At 37.3% G+C, this 19,477-nt stretch overlaps 1 protein-coding gene and 1 long non-coding RNA gene across 2 annotated transcripts in view; one reads left to right on the top strand and one right to left on the bottom strand.

Annotated features, from left to right (window-relative positions):
* DGLUCY (D-glutamate cyclase) overlaps positions 1–17,527 on the bottom strand; it is a 34,458-nt gene extending 16,931 nt beyond the window's left edge. Inside the window, exons 1-7 of the mRNA XM_059474172.1 lie at positions 17,416–17,527; positions 12,696–12,771; positions 9,316–9,405; positions 6,382–6,535; positions 5,508–5,706; positions 3,751–3,901; positions 2,225–2,347 (exon numbers count right to left, since the gene is read on the bottom strand). Of these exons, the coding sequence (XP_059330155.1) occupies positions 2,225–2,347; positions 3,751–3,901; positions 5,508–5,706; positions 6,382–6,535; positions 9,316–9,325 (637 nt within the window). The 5' untranslated portion in view covers positions 9,326–9,405; positions 12,696–12,771; positions 17,416–17,527. The remainder of the gene's footprint in view (positions 1–2,224; positions 2,348–3,750; positions 3,902–5,507; positions 5,707–6,381; positions 6,536–9,315; positions 9,406–12,695; positions 12,772–17,415) is intronic.
* Positions 172–3,980, top strand: LOC132074385 (uncharacterized). The gene is made up of 3 exons (XR_009418606.1): positions 172–222; positions 317–421; positions 3,623–3,980. It is a non-coding gene; the product is annotated as an uncharacterized LOC132074385 (long non-coding RNA).
* Positions 17,528–19,477: the final 1,950 nt, after the last annotated feature.

The following is a 19,477-nucleotide window of genomic DNA, read 5'->3' as shown; positions in this document are numbered from 1 at the left end:
AAATAAAGGTAGTATAGAAAGTTATCTTGCCACCTAAAGAGTTGCAGCTGAGCCAATTATTAAGGATTAGGAGCAGGCCTGATTTTAACTGGCCACAGCTGTAGCCAATAAGAAGAGTGTTATAAAAGAGTGGGTTGGTTGGCTGGGGGGAGCTGGAGTCAGTTGGCTGCTGTGAGGACAAGGAAGTGCCTAGAGGAGCTGTCTGTGAGAAACATCGAGGAGGTATGAAACTCTAGCAATATGGAACCTTTGCAATATAATGACAACAGGTCTAAACTTGAGGTAACCTAAGAATGGAACTCTGGTACCCTTCCAGAAGGTCTGTTGTGATGGCATTTCTTTTCCCAAGTCACCGTGACCTATCATGGGGCCCTGGTCTCCTGGAGATGGCTGAACACCTGCCTGCCCATGGGAAGCAGCAGTGAGTTAATTCCCTATTTTGCTCTGTTTGCATGTATGGATTTTGCTTCCCCTGCAAAATTGTCTTTATCTCAGTGCATGAGTTCTCCAGCTTTTACTCTTCCAATTCTCCCCCTGATCCATGTCTGGGGTTACACCATGGCAATTTAAACTGGCAAGGAGCAATGTCAAAAGTGGACCAATAAGTGTTAGCAAATATTAGTAATATTTGAAAACTAGAAATATTAGTAACCTCTAAAACCCTGGAGAAAAATAAGCTTCTTTACACCTGACAGCCTAGTAGCTTCCTAAACTGAAAATATTTCCTGTCTTTATACTGATTCCAAAAGTCTGAATCTTGGTAATACTTGATTTGTCAAAATTGGCATGTTTTTGGGTTAATCATAACTGGTATACTTAAACAAGAAAAACCTTCTTGGTTAGGAGGGTGAAAGTGGAGAAGATGTTTCTTTAATAAGTACATATGTGCTTGGTTGGAGCTACATCTGTTGGGACTTTATGGCCAGCAGCTTAAAGCACCTGGGGAACATGGTTGTTGAGGTTTACTATAGCTCACCAAACAATGTGAGCAGAGGTTTTTTGTGACCAGCTAGCAGATTCATCTAAAGTATGGGTACTGGTGGTGTGGCAGATTTTAAATGTCCAAGCTGAGAAAGTAGCACAGCAAAATAAAATCTATCCAAAAATTTCCTGCAGTGTACTAATGACAACTAGTTTTAATATAGAAAATGGAGAAATAAATGAAAGTGAAAAGTCTGTTCCAGGCAAGGGCAGGATAGACAGCCACATGTACAACAGATAGGAGAGACATTGGCAATTTTTTTCTCTTTTCCCTACCACAAGGATGCATAAGGAAGATGAATAGGTTTGCTGACGAAGCCAGGAAAGAATAGGATTTTCAGCATGGATTTAGGACTGGAGAAAAAAGATTGTATGTAAGAAAGAGCAAGAAGACTCTTCTGAGAGCTGAACATATTAAAGCAGGTGTTGGGAGAAGTTCAGATAAACATCTGTAAGAAACTAGATCTGAAAGGCTTCTGCAGGGAGAGAAGGACAAAGCAGATAACCTCCCAGGGTTCTCCCACATATATTGCCTATGATTTTTAGGCTTCTTTATGGTATTTCATTTCACATAGTGACTAAGAGAAGTATATAATACTGTTTTACTATGGTTTTGTTGCATTTTCTTGCCCTTGGTGCTCATACATGCATAAATGACTGCACACAGTGCAGAAAAACTGTACAGAAAAAAAAGTTTCACTTATGTAAAATGTCACATTTACTTAATTTTGGAGAAAACTAAAAGCTCAACATTTTCCATGAGACACTTCAGAACCCTTTTCCATGTCAATCAATTTGGTAGCTCTTGACAACATTTTGGAAAAATTTCTGGCTTCTCTTTTTATTCCTTTTTAATTTTTTCTTTTTCCTTTACTATTGCTTTACTTCAATGTAGTACAAAATAATATTTTAAAAGGAAGAAGCTTAAAAATTAATGCTTTTAAACTTCTTGGTTTTTATAATGCTAAAAAAGCTGTTTTGATGTTGCCAGAGCTGTAGATTTAAACATTTAAAATACACAAAAGTAGTGAAATTTCAGTAAGAATTTTCTTTAAAGTAGACCTGTATTTCACAACAAAAACTCTCCTTCCAAAGGCTTTTGGTTGTTTGGGGTGTATTTTATCTTCCCCTAAAATCAAGCCTTCTAATCAGCCAATTGAGTATCCTTTTAAAAAAAGCAAAATAAAGCAGAGAGAGAAAAGAGATTGAGGGATAATTTAAAGAGTCTCCAAGCAGCACATACGGCTGTTGATAATTGCTTCTACTCCTGTTAGTCCTGAGGCCCAAAACACTGGAATGTCACCAGGGTGAAGGTGAACTGGATCGCCATAGTCTGGTTTAGAAAGATCTTGTATTCCCAGCAGACCTGGAATTGATCAAAAATGAAATCATGAGCGATTCTAATTAAGCAGTAATACTGCAAAGCTGGGGGGTGGACCCCAAACATCATTCTATGACACTGAGCTCAGAGTTCAGGAGTGTTAAGTCCCCCTAAAGTGGAGCATTTAGTTTGCCTTTGAGTGCACATCCTCAGAGCCTGAGCTGACTTGATTTCCCTCTTTCTGTACTTGATAACACCAGTAAGAATGTATTTACCTTATTTCCTCAACAAAATGCAGTTTAGGCATCTATGCTGAGTTTCCAAGATAATATAAATCTTCTGGATCAACAGAAGAACTCTATTCATAGCACTGGCAAACAAGAATAAATGATTGCAATGCAAAATGAGTTCTTTCTAGAACACATTTTCTACTGTGTTAACTTCCTACATTCTTTAGCTAGAGAAATGATAAATCTCTCTTCTCCTCTCTGTCTTAGATAAATACATCTCACTCTTAGCTGCCTTTCATTAAATTGTCCTTTGTTGTATTCTAACACCTACTTGTAATAATCTGGGTCATTCTAAACACTTGCTATCTTCCCTTGGTTTTAAATTCTTCAGATGCTTTAATATACCACTCTCTATTCTGAAATTAATTTATATAATCTGTATGTATGTTAATTTACTCTTTTGCACTGATTTATTACTAGTTTGTCAGGCTTAAGTACTCAGATATGTTACTCAAGTACATTACTGGAGTGTTGTGTTAACCAATGACATCTCCTTCCATGGCCTGCAATGTGACCCTTCTGTGTATGTAGCCAATGATTACCAAACTTCTGACAGCAGGGGGGAAATTATTGCAATCTATCTTCATATTACAGGTGTTTGTTTGGTTTTGCTCTTTTTCAAACGGCCTCCTCTTAACTTTTTCATTTTTGTTCAAACTAGATTTAAAAAACATCTTGTCATATTTCTATTCATTTTGTCTTAAGTGTTTTGCTCATTGTATGCTATTTCAGTATTTTTTAAAATAATGCAGTATTTACTTTCGCATTCAACCACTAAGGCACAAGATGCCTCCACACATACTTCTCCCCATGCTGTCAGTCATTGCTATCCTGTCACTGGAATCTCTGACAGCAAGAAAGTATTCACATATAAATGAAACTGCACACATTTCAGAAGAATGTGATTATACTTCTTACCAAAACCACCCCTGCCAGATAACTTATCTACATCTGACAACTATCTTTTATCTAAGAAATCTGTGTATTCAGCTCACTCAAAACCTTTTTTCTTTTTTCCTTCTATATTCAGGTTTGTGACCATTAGAAAGAATTAAGAGATTAAGTGATGCAGGTATTTCAGTCCTACCACTTCCCATGCTTTCCCCCTCACTTGTGTAAAGTCAGGTGTGTGCAGAATGAGAAGTGAAAAGCACTGACCAGGGTCACCTATGTGAATTGGTGCTCCATGGGCTTCTTTTAATCCAGATGTTGCTGACACAGCTACTCCCACCTTGCTTTCAGGAATGGGTCTCATTGTGACTACTAAGTTGCAGTGAAACATAGAAATGCTGTTGCAAGGCACAGATGTCTGGCAGTTCAAAAGAATCCAGTGTTAGCAGGAATATTGAACAATGTTTCTAAAGTGTCAGAATAAATAAAACTAAATCTTTGTGCTGCACTTGAGTTTAGAAAGGCTGCATGCTAACACTCATTTTAAATCCTTTTGAAAAAAATTCTTGGGATAATGCATTTTTTTTCCTTTAAGGTTCTATCATGTAGCTGCATCATATACATCACTAAAATTTTCAACTTAATGCATTCATTGTTTTGGTGCACACAACAAGATGAGCTCAGTATGTTGAATATTAGCTGAAAACAATGGTGTGTCCCCCCTACAGAAGGTGAAAAAGCTAATAGAAAATTATGGCACACTTGCAAATCTACTTAGTCTGACTCTACCCTCTGTAGTTGAATACAGAGCCCAGTAACATGGCAGGGTCAGCAGCTGCTGATGGCAGCACCCTCTTGTACAGAAGTTGCATGACAGTTCTATACATACAAATAGTTCATGCCCCTACAAAGGCTCTATGGAATTCATCATCCTCACCAGCTGGGAGGCTGAGCTTTTTCTATTTAGAAAGAAAGCAGGTCAGCTTTTTAGGAAAAAATGTCAAATTTCTGAGTTGTAGTTGAACATAAACAAGACATCCAGAGAGCTGGAGCTGTCAAGAAAATGTTCATTTAAAGCCTTTATAATGATAATAATCACACCTGTCACTTAAGAAACACACTGTGCAGTTCTTCACAGCATTAATGTGCTATAAACTGTAAAATTTTCCTAATTCTGAAATTCTAGAACAGATACATAGTTGTATTTTTTTTCTTTACGCTTGGTAGAAGGACTCACGTGTGAGTTATGCTTGCACCTTTGTTTGAGTGGAGTGTAGCATAGATTGTGTAATGATAACACTGAAAATAACAACCTTTCTCCAGCAGCACAGCAGCTGAACTAAATGAAAAAGGCATGCAGATGCATACTTCAATGTTCTTAGTATTAAAGGGTTTATTTACTGGAGACAATTATTCTAAGACTTCTGTTACCATTTAAATGTACACCACAAGCTTTTTGAGCACAGTCATAATTTTCAGTGCTATGGTAAACACCTCAAGTCATTGCTTTGGGACCATCTTGTGGCCCAGAGGCCTGGGTTTGTAGTAAATGTGCTGTTTAGAGGCTCTACTGTCACAGGAAAAATCCAGAATGTGGCTGTCAGGCAGAAGAAACCACTATTGTCATAGTTTTAAAAGGAATAGGTTTATAAAAGGAATACTCCAACTGCCAACAGGGGCTGATATGGAGAGCAGGACACATGTAAAGACATGGTCAGAACAGTGCATGGATCACTGGGTAAAACAGAGGGGGCAAACCAGAACAGAATCCACATGAAATGGCTGCCACAGGAAACAGGGAAAGCTTTGTCACAAAAAATGAATAAAAAAGGAGATTGGCCTTACACTGAACTGAGGCTGGGAATGTTTTACCCTGTGTTTTCAGCACTAGCACATGTCCTTAAGTTACTGTGTAGGTAGAGAAAAAAAGTTCTGATTTGAACAATAGGTATATGCACCTAATGTGACTATGGGTGAAACTCACAGGTGAAATTACAACAAAGATTGTGTGTGCATATACTTACTTTGTACATGCTTGCATTACATTTTTGCTCAACGTTTCTGATAGGAATGCCAGCTCTTTGGATTGCTTTTTCAGAAGAGAAGCTGCACCCTAAATAAAAAGTCACCATGTCCTTGAGTTGTTCAGAATACTCCTTAAGGCTTTTCAGTGATCCAGTACAATCTCCATGCTCATATTTTCTGTACTGTAGGCAATCAGTTCTAGTGAAATAAGAAGTTATCACAGCTTTGTCATATTTTTTAAAAACAAGGTGAATTGGTTGAATTGACATAAACCCAGTGTGAAACCACACAATACAGCCTGCTTTATCCATTTTGTTCTCTCTGACTAATAACGAAACAAACACAGGCAAAACCCCCAGAACATGCACAAACCAAGCTGACAGACAGAATGTTAGAGTTTGAGATTTTTTAGGTTTTATAGGTAAAGGTCCCTTATGCATATCTTGTCTCAGGCTTTCAAAAATTAGGGAGCTGGTTTGAACCATGTTTTTAGTGTTTACCATAGGAGTACATATTTCAAGTTTCAGAGACTCTACAAGTATAATGCAGGCACCCTGACTGTGTTTGTAGTAAATAAAAGAAATATAAAACCCTATTATTGAATTCTGCAGGGTCAGACTGCAAAATATTAAAAAATTACACAAAATTTCACCTTGGGATTAGAAAAATTACTTTTAATAATGACAATTATCATAACATGTGGCTCAAGAACAAGATAATCAGGCTGTTATACATGGTTTTCACTCAAAGGTATAACTCCAAGAACCTTGTTCAAAATCTTCAACAGTGTAACCAGGCTGTTTCCTCAAATTCTCCTAATCACCACCAGCATTCACTTCAGAATATTGGCCAGCAGAGTTGGTCTGTAGTTACCTGATATCAGAATCACTTCTCAGGGAAGGACATTTCCAGTCACCTGGTTGACTTCTGTACAGCAGTGGCAGGGGTCCATCGTTTGCACGGCAGAACTTCTCAAAGTCATCAGCCAGGGACTTGTGCAAAATCACAATATTGGCCTGTTTGTAGCCTTAAATGGTGGAAGGTAGGAATAGCTGGTTATTAATTCAGTTTTTTGTTTGTGAAACAATAACTTTTCTGTATGAATTTCTTTAGATGGTTTATGAATTACCTAAAGGAAATTTTTGATTCAGAACTTTGTAATTAGATCAAACTTATTGAAATGCTTTAAAAATCATAACTAGGCCTACTCTATATGAGAAGTCATTCACAGCTAAAACAGTTGGCAAACATGGGTAGTAGCAGAATATGAAGACACCATAATTAAAAACCATTTCTATTCATTTATACATAAACATAATTTCCTTTCTAACTGGGGACATTAGAATATAGGAATATGCTTTATTTGCAAATGCTAACTCAGAGCCAAAGAAAGGCTATCACACACCACACACAATTATTTTTCACCACACCAAGATATAAATCAATCCAAAAGTAAACTCCTGGTATCTTGATATTCATAGCACATTCTTTAGAATTTCTTGGCTAGGGAATTTTAATGTGGGCTGCAATTAAACAGATATGATTACAGCTCAGGAATAAACTCTTGACTGTCCACTGAATTGCAGTAATTTCTAATTAAAGTTCTGATTTAAATTCTTATTAAAAAAAAAAAACAAACTAAAACAGAACTGCTACACTTTCTTCACTTGGAAACAACTTTGATTTAAAAGGTTCTTGATTACTACTATGAAATAGCTTCTAAAGACATTAACATTTTTGCAATGAGTACCACTGCAGAAAGGTCCCATTGAGCAAAAATTTATTTTCTTAACAGTAGTAGTTAATACCAATGCCATTTAAACTCTTCTGCATGGAAATATCAACTGTTCAAATAATGGGGGGAAATCTGGAGTACAACTGGTCCTGGGTGTATAAACCCAGCAATTTACAATCCCTAAATTCTGTACCCATTCTCTCTTGAAGAGTTATTACTGTCTGATATCAGGCAGGTGAGTAGGAGGCTGCACAGAAGCACTCACTTTCTTAAATACTGCAGTAGTCTGTCATCAAAGAGGCAATAATTTAGTTGAAACCAATGAGCTGCCTTCAAAGGCTGTAGAAAATGAGCCAAATCTTACTCTTGACTAAAGCTAACCAAGACATCCAAAGAGCATTCTATTCCTGATGGAAAAATGCAAAGCAAAGGCTGAGATAAGCATGCATTTGCATACTGAATTTGTCCACAAACTGATCTCTTGGGAGTAGTCAGCACAAAAATCCATTTTATTACTAGCAAAAGTTACTAAATACAGAACAAGATTCTTGCTAAATACAGAAAAATATTTTTGCTTTATAAATATACTACATTAACCACTGAATAAAACATTAAGTTTGGTTACCCCTCAGTTTCATTCCCTGCCATCCATGAGAAATCCACAGGCACTTTCTGCTCTGCTGGTTATATTAATCAGTTCTTAAAATTATGGGTTTAGTCAGGGTACTCAACTGACAACACTGAATTTAACATACTAGTTAGAGATGAGAGGCAGAATCTTCAGGCAAATACTCGATGAACTCAGGCAGCTTCATTATAATACTTTGAGAACTTTATTGCTTCTCCTGATAGATATCCTTACTTTTTGTACACAACCCATATCTCCTGATGGATTCACTTGCATTATGGAGCCATCATTATGAATGTATTCACAAGCAATGGTAGTGGAGCTGGATGTGTTGACCAACCCAGGCAGTAATTCAACACACTCATGTCCAAGTTCAGAGAAGCTTAGAGCTTTTAACTTCTATGGTGAATGACAGTGAGGGCAGTAAGAAAGAATTGGTTAACAACAACATAAGACAATTTGTTACAATGGTTCTTTTTGTATAATGAAACTGGTTGTTCGTCAAATTTTTTTTGTTTTATATGTCTTCTAAAAATGTTAGAACGAATACATTTAAAACTATTGCAGCAATAAATTCAACTTTAAAATTTTGGTCGGGGCAAACTGCAAATTATAAACATTATAAAATGTCTTCCATTAGTATTTTTCAACTTATGAACTGATAGAAAAGAAAAACACAATCTCAAGACTCACTACAGTTCTAAAATATGACCTTTAACATATTTTATAGTACTGCTACTATTGTCCACACAGCTTTGTTGATCAGCTATTTGCCATGGTATTTTTGTATGTTATTTTTTAAAGTTGATCAGAACAATGGCAAACTTCTCTGCTTTTGTAAAAGCCCAGCTATGAAATGCAAGACAGAAATCAATTTTCCAAAATGCATTCAGTTATCTCAGTATAAAACTAATTTTTCCCTCCTCCTAATAACTCCCAGCCTTGCTGACCCAGTAATCTTCACCTTCTGCAAAAAATGAAGCAGAAAAGCACTCCTGTAACAGTATGTCTCTAATTCTTTCCCAAAGGATATCTAATGTGCTAAGTAAAGCAAGGTCTCTGTGAAGAACATAGTGAAGAACATCTTACAAATGTGATAACAACATGCAAGAAAACCCAGATTTGGTTAAAGATTTTTCAAATATTTTCTACATCCATAATTTCTCAATGACAATTGGAAGCTGAGGGATGCACTGCAGACACTGAAAATAAAGTCCATGTACATTACTCAGGTAGGATAGTGCATTTCCTCTGATATATCTTTATGATTTAAAAAACAGTCAGGTGTTTACAGTATGATTTCAAAAACACCCAAGAATATAACATTTTCTTCTGTTTTACTTTGGTGCTTTTGATATTTCTTCAATCCTTTACAAACAAAAACAACGTAGTTATGAATCTGAAATAGAATTACTTTGCACAGAGAGCTGTTAGGTTTACTTACCTTCTGCCATTCCAGAACTATTACTAATACGGAGTCTGTTGCATCTAATTATTCTTCTTAGCACACGGGGAAGGAGAGATTTCAACCCTCCTGTCAAAAGCATATTTTCCTCCTTAAAGAAAGATAATAATAAATTTTAACACAAAGCACCTCCCCCCTCCCCATAAATTCTGATTTTCTGGAGAACTTAGCTTACATTTTTCCTCCTTGTACTCCACCAAAGTTATTATCACTGGGAAATTCTAAGTTGTAGCTCAAAAGGGAGATCAAATTCAAAAGGTTATTTTACTGACATTCTATGACTATATGCAAACTGAATCTTTCAATAAATTAGCTGGAGACATGCATTTTAATATTTGGGATAAAACACAAAATTTTGCTGCCCTATAATGTAAAAAACATTTATTTCCTCCCTGATAAATATTCATTTTCTAGAGTATGCAGTTTTACAAAAGTCATTGTAAATTTAAAATTGCAAAAGCACAAGTGGATTAACCTACCAGGGTATAATCTATAAAATTACTTCTCTGATCAAAATACTTCTAGGCAATTAGCAAGGCAGCCTTGTGGTAAAGAGAGAACTATATTCAGAAAGTGTCACTGTAATTCATTTCACATGAACTATGGTTTTCAAACATTAATTATGCAGAAGTGAATACTCCTGTGGCTATTCTTCCACTGGGAAAGCACACATAGAGATGTTCAAGTCACTTGTCACACAATCTGGAGTAGGTACAGAAAAAAGTTTCCTAATTACAATCAATATCTGCCTCTTTTTACTTCTTTTGAAGATTTAAAATGTCATTTTTCTGTAATCCAGACAAAATTCACACAAAGCTTTTTTCTCAACCTGAACTACTAACAACTAAAAAGGATTTATTACAACACTATTAGGAAAAAGAGTTAGGTCTGACTAAAATAATAACTGGCTGCATATGATATTAATCTTGATTACTTTCAGGTAAAGAAACTGAACTATCCTCCAGTTAATTCAATTACCAACCTCCAAGTTTTTCTTTAAATCAGAACAAGCCATTCTTCATGTCATTCAAAACCAGTAATAAATATGAGAGAAGCTGTGCTGCTCTTTTTAAAAGTTGTTGCTAAATTAATATATAATGAGATGTACACCCTTCTAGCAAAAGTTAATTTTTCTGTTAAAGGTCCAGTTTTTTGTTCTGTAACTATGATAATACAAAGTTTCACTCTCACAATTGGAGAGTGGAGTGGAATAGTTTGAAAATTTATACCTCTGAGCAATCATTCTGTAATTAACATGAAGAGCAGTGATATGTTTTGACTGAAATGATACTTTTATCCTAGTCTGTCCAAAATGTTTCCCAGAGTTTGCAGAGCTCTGAAAGGTTAAGAGTGGTGCACTGAAATTTAAAGTAAACTTTGTCTCTTTTCTTAATTCTGAAATCTTTATATAACATTGTCAGCCAAATGAAAAGTCTTTTTCTGAACTCCAGCTTACTACTTTCTAGATCTTCTTTGCTGCTTTTACATTATCACTCTGTATGCTGTACAAAAATAGTCTTCATTACAAAATCATGAACAATTCCAAACACACACTTTAAAGATAACAAGAAGTTGTATATAGAGATGTCGCTGAGCACTAATTCAGGCCTATAAGTATCAATTTAAGATACCCTATTCTTACTCTGGAGAGAATTTCTAACACTAATCTGGAATGATTAATTCAAGACATTTCAAACTAAATAAAATGATCCTAGTAAAATATTCGAGACGTGTTCATTCAATTCTTTCAGATAATTCTTTATTTCTGAGGATCTTTAAAACCATCTAAATAATCTGTAGGATTGGTGGCCTGCTACTGATGAACTACTAGTTTAGTTGGACTTGAAAGGCAGTCTGAAGTCCAGAAAATTAGTCTGGAACAAAAGCTGTCTTTAGCTAAGTATTTTGTCACAAATGCCCTGTTCTGATGTTGGGAAAGCCCTCTCATAAAGTTTGGGCCCAGCAGCAGAAATGAAAGTACCTAGGAGATTTTATCAGCAAATATTTAGGTCTCTAAAAGTTTTTGGTTCATTTGACAGCAAGTGGCTAACAAGCTACAGGACTATGAATATCAGTAATGCTGAAATGTCAGCTGTAGATATCATACAGAAGCACTTGGGCTTGTTGCTCCTACTTGTGAATAAACATATACTATTGATCATGACTGGTTAGAAAGTGAATAATTTAAACACTAACTTTGTATAAGCACAGTGAGACAAGACTCACCTTCCTGGGGCAGTTTTATATAGTAACAGGAAAAATTCAATTTGATTAATGTTCTGAGTTTTAACTTTAGATCACTGTATTTGCAATACAATATCTGTAATAGATTATGCTGTTATTTTGTTTATTAATTACTAAATTAATATTGGATAGACAATAAAACCAGTGAGATGGTCACAGTAAAAACCAGCTTTTGCTATGTGACTTTCCCACAAATAGTGGGAAATGCAGTATGCTATTTCTCTAAGTTAGGAGGCATAGTCAGGTTTAAATTCCCCAACCATCTCTAGGACTTCCTGAAAAATCCTTGGAGCTATCATGACCATGGCATGTTTGGAATGTCTGGAGAAAAGTATGGAGGTTATTAGGATCTTAAAGCATCTTTTCCATTTTTTTCTGTCAGGATGCCTAATAAAATGCACAGACTGACTTCATAGGGCCTCATGCGCCACTCTAAGTAAACAGTGTGAGACAGTGGTTAATCAGTTAGCAGGATCTGTGCCTTGGCAGAGGTTTCTTAATTCCTTTACTTTGTTCTGAGATCGTTTCAGATAATGATAGTATCAGTTACCTCATGGGGGTATGTTGGATCATGACACAAGACAACATGCAGGGTGTTAAAAAGGCCTTAAGAGAAGAGGCTGACAGAGCTTATAAGATGGCTGTTGTGCCTGAAGGTATCCTATGTGGTGTCCCCCAAAAGGGCTCCTAAGATCTGGCTTTCCAGTGTGTTCTCTTTAATGGAATGAACATTTAAAGCAGACCAGATAGAATCCTGTGCAAACAGCATTTGAAAATCAAGCCATTGACTGGCTGCATAATGACAAATTTCATACTTAAAGCACCCACTCTGAAAAAATACCTTGTTCTAAGTCATGTAGCTGACATCAGACTTCCTGACTTTCAACACTAACAATCAATATAGTAAAGCTTCACAGCACTGAAGCATCAAGTTTGTTCTTGAGGAGCATTTTCTTAAATATCTGCTTCCACATTAGAAGCACAATAAACACTATTCTTTTTAGAATTTTCATGAAGGTTCAATGTATTTAGTGTGTAGCTTGAGTTTTACATACTGAATGAAATGGCTGAGGATTAAAATACATTGCTGTCTGAGACATTAAGATGGCACTTACCCACTACTGATTTGTGGGCACTACCATATCCTGAGCTGGTCTTCCAGATCTTGACAAGGATGATGAAACTTCTAAGCTGGAAAAAGATGAAAATTATGTAGGGAGCTGTGTGATCTGTGTGAACTGTGTGAGGACAGTTTAGTTTATGCCAGATCAGTAGTTCAGAATAATGAATCAATTTGTAAGGAACAATATTGTATTGAAATGACATTATATTATAAATCTTTATAATATAAAGATTCAAGAAAATAAGAAAATGTAAATATTCAAGAAAAAAAACTCTCTTTGTATCATAGTGGCAGTCAGGAAGTACAGTTTGGTAAAAGTTCCAAGCAGATCTTTGGTCTGGCTTTAATAAGTAACATAAAATTGTTAGTTGACATCTTCATTCAGTAAATACTTGTGCAGTCGTACTTAATACCACTTCAATGGAATTAAGCAGTTACCCCTATCTGATTTATTTGGCCCAGATGATTTTCAAAATATCTCATTACCAAGGCAAAAACAATTTCCAAGAAAGCCATATTTGGAGGGTGAATATTTTTGCATTAGAAATTGTGCTCCCTGGTTGCCATATGAAGCTCTAAGTCATTAACCTCTAAGTCATTTCTACATGCTGTTCTCAGAGCACTAGTTGAATACAGGTGACTGCAATGCTGTGCTCATCTTTGCTGAGATGACTGAAATGAGACTGGTTCCAAGCCTCATATGAGTAACTGATTGTAAAGAATATGCTCTACTTGCCCAAAAATCCACAACTCATGCAAGGAAAAACGCGTGCTGAGAGGAAGACATGAAGCAAGAAAAATGTAGTTCCAGAAAAGATTTAAAAAAAGAGATTGCCCTGCATTTTAGATTACTTGCATGATGGACAGAGTAGCCTCTTTGCATCTTCCAGGCTATTCCTCATTTTTTCCCTCTTTTTCTACAGTGTGCTTTTATCTCTGCATCTTTTCCTCCCTCAGCTCACACCCCTATCTCCATAACTCCAAGCTGGGCTGACCTTTGTAGCACTTACTTCCTTGGTTTGTCTGACTGCATGCTGCGGCAATATGGGAATTTTAATGCCTTCTCTCCTCTCACTGGCTCTTTCTAATTCATATAGTTGATGTATCTCTCAGTTTTACCTTAACATCTCAATTTTTAATCTTAAACAAGCTTTTTCTGTTCCTAGCGTGAGACAAAATAGTCTAACATCAGAACTCATAATACACATAAATAAATAAATAAATTCACAAATGTCTTCCCAGACTTAGATTTAAGATTTAGACTCCTCTGATCCCACCTATACTCATAGGTGAATATACATCTATATCTATATATCCCTTTTAATATTACAGACAGGCTTGGCTTAAGCATAGTTTTTCTATTTAGTTCTTAATTTTTCTATTCTTAATTTCTGACAGTGGAACCACCAACTGCCTTACAAAGTTATATCTCTTACAAGCTACAGTTTATTAAGTGTTTTTGCAATCTGCAGAACAAAACCTCTTTACGGAAAAAGAAGGAAGGCCAGTACATGAAACATTTTCTATTATCTTAGAGCTTTCAAAATGAAAAAGTGAATCTGTAAATTTTGCAGATATTTAAATACGAACATAGATTCTTTACAGGCCCACATTGTAAATTATTCATCATCCAAGAAAATGGAAAAATGTCATTTAAGTGTCAGAGAGATTACACTTTGAAATGCAGTGGGTGGGTCCATACTGCTGTGCTAAACTACACCAGATAAAAACGAATGAAGAAATTATGTAATAACACAGAGGATTAAAACATTCTTCAGAAGTGTCAGTGTGACTACTTTGCCTTCACACATATCAAGTGAAATAATGAAATAGAAGCAAAACAATAGCATTTCTGGGGTTTTAAAATGGAAGACATGACAACACACAGCCTGTAAAAAGTATGGGTGGTAAAGGTAATAAACAGGTTTGAACACTGCAAAGTAGTTAACACCAATTTCTGGTGTTATGAATTACAGGTCTGTTTCTCCAGTGGCACTGATAGACTAGTAAGAATACGGTTTGATGCAGCATAATCTAGAGACTTGCTTGCAAGGAGCCCAAAGACTCTTACGAAATATAACCTTGCATTGCTCATATCACTTTTGTCCTATTTTCAGTTTAAAGTTTGATAATAAGAATGGGTGGTGGCATGTACGGGATCATGGGCCAAAAAAGTGCAAGGGTCAGTACTTAAAACTGCTGGGCAGGGTTTTTAAATATTGTCACGCAGATACCTCGCCCAGAGCTACTACAGCAGAGTAACCTGAAACATGAGCCAGGCTATGGGCTGCCTTTTCCAATACATAATGGAAAGTAATCTAAACTAATTATAATCTAACAAACACTTTGTGTACTTTGCCTTGCCCTAGTATGAACATGGTTACAGAGGATTGTTAACGTAAACACACTTTAAATGACCTGCTGTTTAATCATCAAGCTGATTTGAAATTCTGCCAGCAGACTTCTGTGAAAAGCACAAGCTTCTCTGAAAATTTACTTCATTTGATTTTCCAACAGGATCTTTCAGTTACACTTGTGATCTTTTATTTGAAGAATCAATTAATGAACCTTGTTCTCCTCATCTGCTATGAATCATTTCAAAGCAGAGAAGACCTTTGTGTATCATTCCAAAAGGGGAGTGTGTAGTGTATTTTCAGACAGTAGCTCATCCAGCAAATTATTATTTAACTTTACATTTGAAATATAGGGTATTTGTGTTTGAAGTTTATGCACCTCTAAATGAGGGCTGCAAATCGAAATTTAAATCAGCTTCCATTAGTGTTCTGTCTGCTGCTTAAAGCAGCCAGCCTATATTTGAGAGCCTGCAGATTATGCCAGGACAAGAAATTGATAGGATCAATATGTCTTTGATGCAGTCTTGTTTATTTGCAAAAAAGCTACACAACATCTAGTTTCTCTCAGTGTGTTAAGAACAAATAACAGAAAGCAATTACCAGTTTCAAAGCAGCCGTTTCAGACAGCACCGTATGCTGCTGCAACCACTGCGTTGGTATAACTTTACACTCAGCTTCTGCTCTGGAACAAACCAAATTGTTCCTCAGGTGGAGAAATATGGGCAGAGGCTAGAGAATAGTTCACGTTGGGCCCTGCCCTTGCATGGGCACAACCTATGCAAGATCCCAGTTGTTTAGGCTTTTTTATCCTGCAAAGGATGAGCCCTCATGACTTCACACACCCTTCCAACCCCTTGAGTCATACCCTAATACCCAATTTCCTGCCTCATCACCTTACAAATACATACAACCAACAAGTTTTAGAACAGCTACCACACTTACATGCACCTTTGGCAAGATGCAGCATACACCTAAGAGGAGACTAAGAAATTCATCACGATTTAAAACTGCTACATTCATGCCTTGGACTCTGCTGGCAGGAATACTCACCAGTAGCAAGAGAAGGCTGTAAATGATCCACCGAAGGTTGTTATCATATAAGATGACAAGAGTCGCTTATTCAACTTCAAGAAATTTAAAAAAAAAATAAGGGCATGGGGATCGTATTTAAATACTGTTTCTCAATCTATGCTGAGCTACAGATTTTAAGGGTTGCTCCGCAATTTTTTGGGCTGGGTCCAGATACTATTTCTCTATCTTGGCCTCTTCTGGCACCAAGACAGCGCAAGAATGCAGGGGGACCTTGCTGCAGACCACCAGCACCATCCTCTCCCAAGCCCCTGTGGCAGTACATTGGCTGGACAAAAACTCCTAAAGCAAGGGATTTTTTTTCTTTCCAGTCTTACCCAGAAGGAGAGAAAATGGAGTCCATAGGACAAAGTACAATTACTTGTACTGCTTTGTTGGCAAGGCAGCAGCCACAGGTTCTTGTTTTGATAAGAACATATATCACCACCTAGGTTACACCCAGTCACATCATGCATGGTCACAGGGCTGATGGGGTGCTCATTCCTATACAGGAATTCCATCTGAAGGTAAGCAGGTAAGTGTGTTCTGCTACCTACACATCATAAAAATAGAACCATGCTCCCAAAAAACATGCCATGCTCTTGCTCTCAGGTCTTTCAGGCTACCTCCAGGATTATGCCATTCCTTTTTTGTTCACATGTCTGCCAGCAGGTGCTGTCACTGCACCCACTCACTGCTCACCAAGCAAGTCTCCTCAGCAATGGTCACTAAAATTATTTCAGCCCATGTGTTTACACAAAGTTAGTGCCCTTGAGATGTGGGTGTCTCAGCAGGCTGTGTGTGGGGAATTTCCAGTGAATTGTACCTCTCCAAACTACCAAGAACAAATATCTCCATCTCCACACATACCTGTGATGAAGAGATATTAACTTACTTTTTTCCACTGCTTCCTTCTACTCCTAGACCAAGAAGGATTGGGAATAGCTCAAAAGGACAGAGCATAATTTCCCTGACAAACCTCCAGGCTTCAGTAGTGCTATATGGATGATCAGATGAATCTGTGGCAGGATGTCCAAGAATACCTCACTGCAACTTTCAGGAGTATGTACAGGTAAATTGCTGTTAGCAACTGTACTATGTGATAGCAAATGGTCTGCATTTGGACTGCTATTTTGTCTTGGAGCATCCACACTGCCCTCCCCTCTAATAAATGTTAATTTGCATCAAGGATACCTGGACAGCTCTGTTCTGCAGCATCCATTCTAACTTGAAGGATTACAAGTTATGGACGAATTATGGCTGCATTACTATGCTTTCATTAATGCATACCTGACAACTGTGGTATTACGTGGTGACTACAGTTGTCATGATGATCTGGAAACTGCCCTCAGTGGTCTGTTTGGTGCAGCCAAGCACCTGCAGACATATTTGTACTCCATCTGCAAGAGATCAGGGTGTGTTTGACCAACACTTAGTACAGCAGGACAATGAGAAGGAGTAGCAACGAGCAGTGCTATCAGTAATTAGACATATACTCTAAGGCTGACAATACCACAGTCATTTTGGAGAAGAGAGTGCTGCTTTGTCACTAGTGAAGATGCCCAAGCTCTGAAAACCACGGATGTTACATACTTATTTGGTAGACTGCATCACAGAATCCATAAATAATCACCGATAATGGTCAACATTCCTAAACTTGTGAACAAGAACATGTAGAATGAGTGAGTTATAATCCTGAACAGTCAAAGCTCCTTGTGGTGGGTCGAATGAAGATCTTGACATCATTGCTAACCTTCTTCCCCTGCCTAACAGAGAAAATATGAAACTTTACAGCATGTGAACCTTTGAGGACCTCAGCTGCGCAGTAATGTGACTGATGGAAGACCTGGATGATGTGGCAGTTCAATCAAGCTACACTGACCTGATTGTCCAGTCATCCACAGCAACCAGGAATGAATTAATTTCATAGGCAAGTGGCAACCATGATGACCATGAGAAGAGACCTCCTGCAAGTGGTGTGTTGGTGCTGCAGAGTGTCAACACTTCCCTATACCATTTCTGAACTCAAACCAGTCATTCAAGACCAGCATATGATGTAATTACACTGGGCAACTGTCCTCATCCACCACAGCAACCCTTGGCAAAGCAGAGAATGTTGCACCATAGCTAGAGGCTGCCATAGTGCCTATTGCATAGGAGAAAGGTGGGCTTAAACTGAAGCATTGTGTTCTGAAAAGAAAATTCCCAATTACCTTACTTTTAAGGACCTGAAAAGATACAGGCCCTTATTGAACTGTCCTGGGCAGCCTGATCCCACAACATGTGGGTATTCCTGATGCAGTCACTCTGTCCTGGCACCCTCGAGGCATCACCACTGGTGGCAGCAGCACCATGGCCGTGCAGCAAGTGCAAGGGAGTGTGACAGCTACAGTGACAAATGCAACAAGGGAGCAGCTCAGGAGCTCTGCTCTGCTGTTGGTCCCAGCACAGGCCACGTGAAGAACTTCACATCTAAGTTGCTGCTGACAGATTAGATCAGGTATCAGTTGACTAAGTGCTCTCACTCTGTAGCTATTCAGCGCCTTACACAATTAAGTACAATACACCACTGTGTCCAGTGCAGTTACAGCAGGCAGACTGAACATCTCAAACCACTGTGTTCATGAGCAGTATCAGCTAAGAGCTTAAGATGTTGAAAAATGAAGCTACATTTCTAGCTCATAGAGTTAATCCTGAACTTTTACTGCTTTTCCCTATGTTCCAAGAATAGAGTAAGATCTGTATCACCCTCAAACCTTTTCTCACCGTTAAATTTTTTTTTTAAAAGCAGTTTGGTGTTAAAAGAGATTACTCATAATGCTGCAGCATCAGTTAGCTGGCTTGAAAGGGATGCTGATGACATAATTTTGATTTTCATTACCAAAGAATATGAAGGTAAGGGCTGAAAATGTTTTACACTTCTATCACCTCATTTTATATTTTAAATATGTAAATAAGCTATAGTGATTGGTATCTTGGTGTGCTCTAATTCAAAAATTGAGCCTATATTTTGTATAGAAACGGCACAAAAGTTTAAGCTTCTACTATTATTATTTTTTTAGAGTTTTGTTCCCAGATATAGTAGATGTAAATAAGCCTAAAACCTTACCACAGAGCTTACAGTTTAAGGACTCAAACCTCTAGTTCTTCTACAAATATAAGTAAAAGAGATAAGCAGATAATTAGTCCTACTGAGCTCATGGACAGACGAAGTGCTTAAACATTTGCTGTATTTTACTTCAGCTGCATACATGTTTGCATACAAGCCATATCCTATATGCAGAGCTACATAGAGAAAGACATGACAGAAAAGTAAGCATGAAGACAGAAAAGTATATAAGCAATACACTTG

Source organism: Ammospiza nelsoni, chromosome 6 (assembly GCF_027579445.1).
Source record: "Ammospiza nelsoni isolate bAmmNel1 chromosome 6, bAmmNel1.pri, whole genome shotgun sequence".
NCBI lineage: Eukaryota > Metazoa > Chordata > Aves > Passeriformes > Passerellidae > Ammospiza > Ammospiza nelsoni.
The sequence above is the reverse complement of the archived record's forward strand: the minus strand, read 5'-3'. Positions and strand labels throughout refer to the sequence as shown.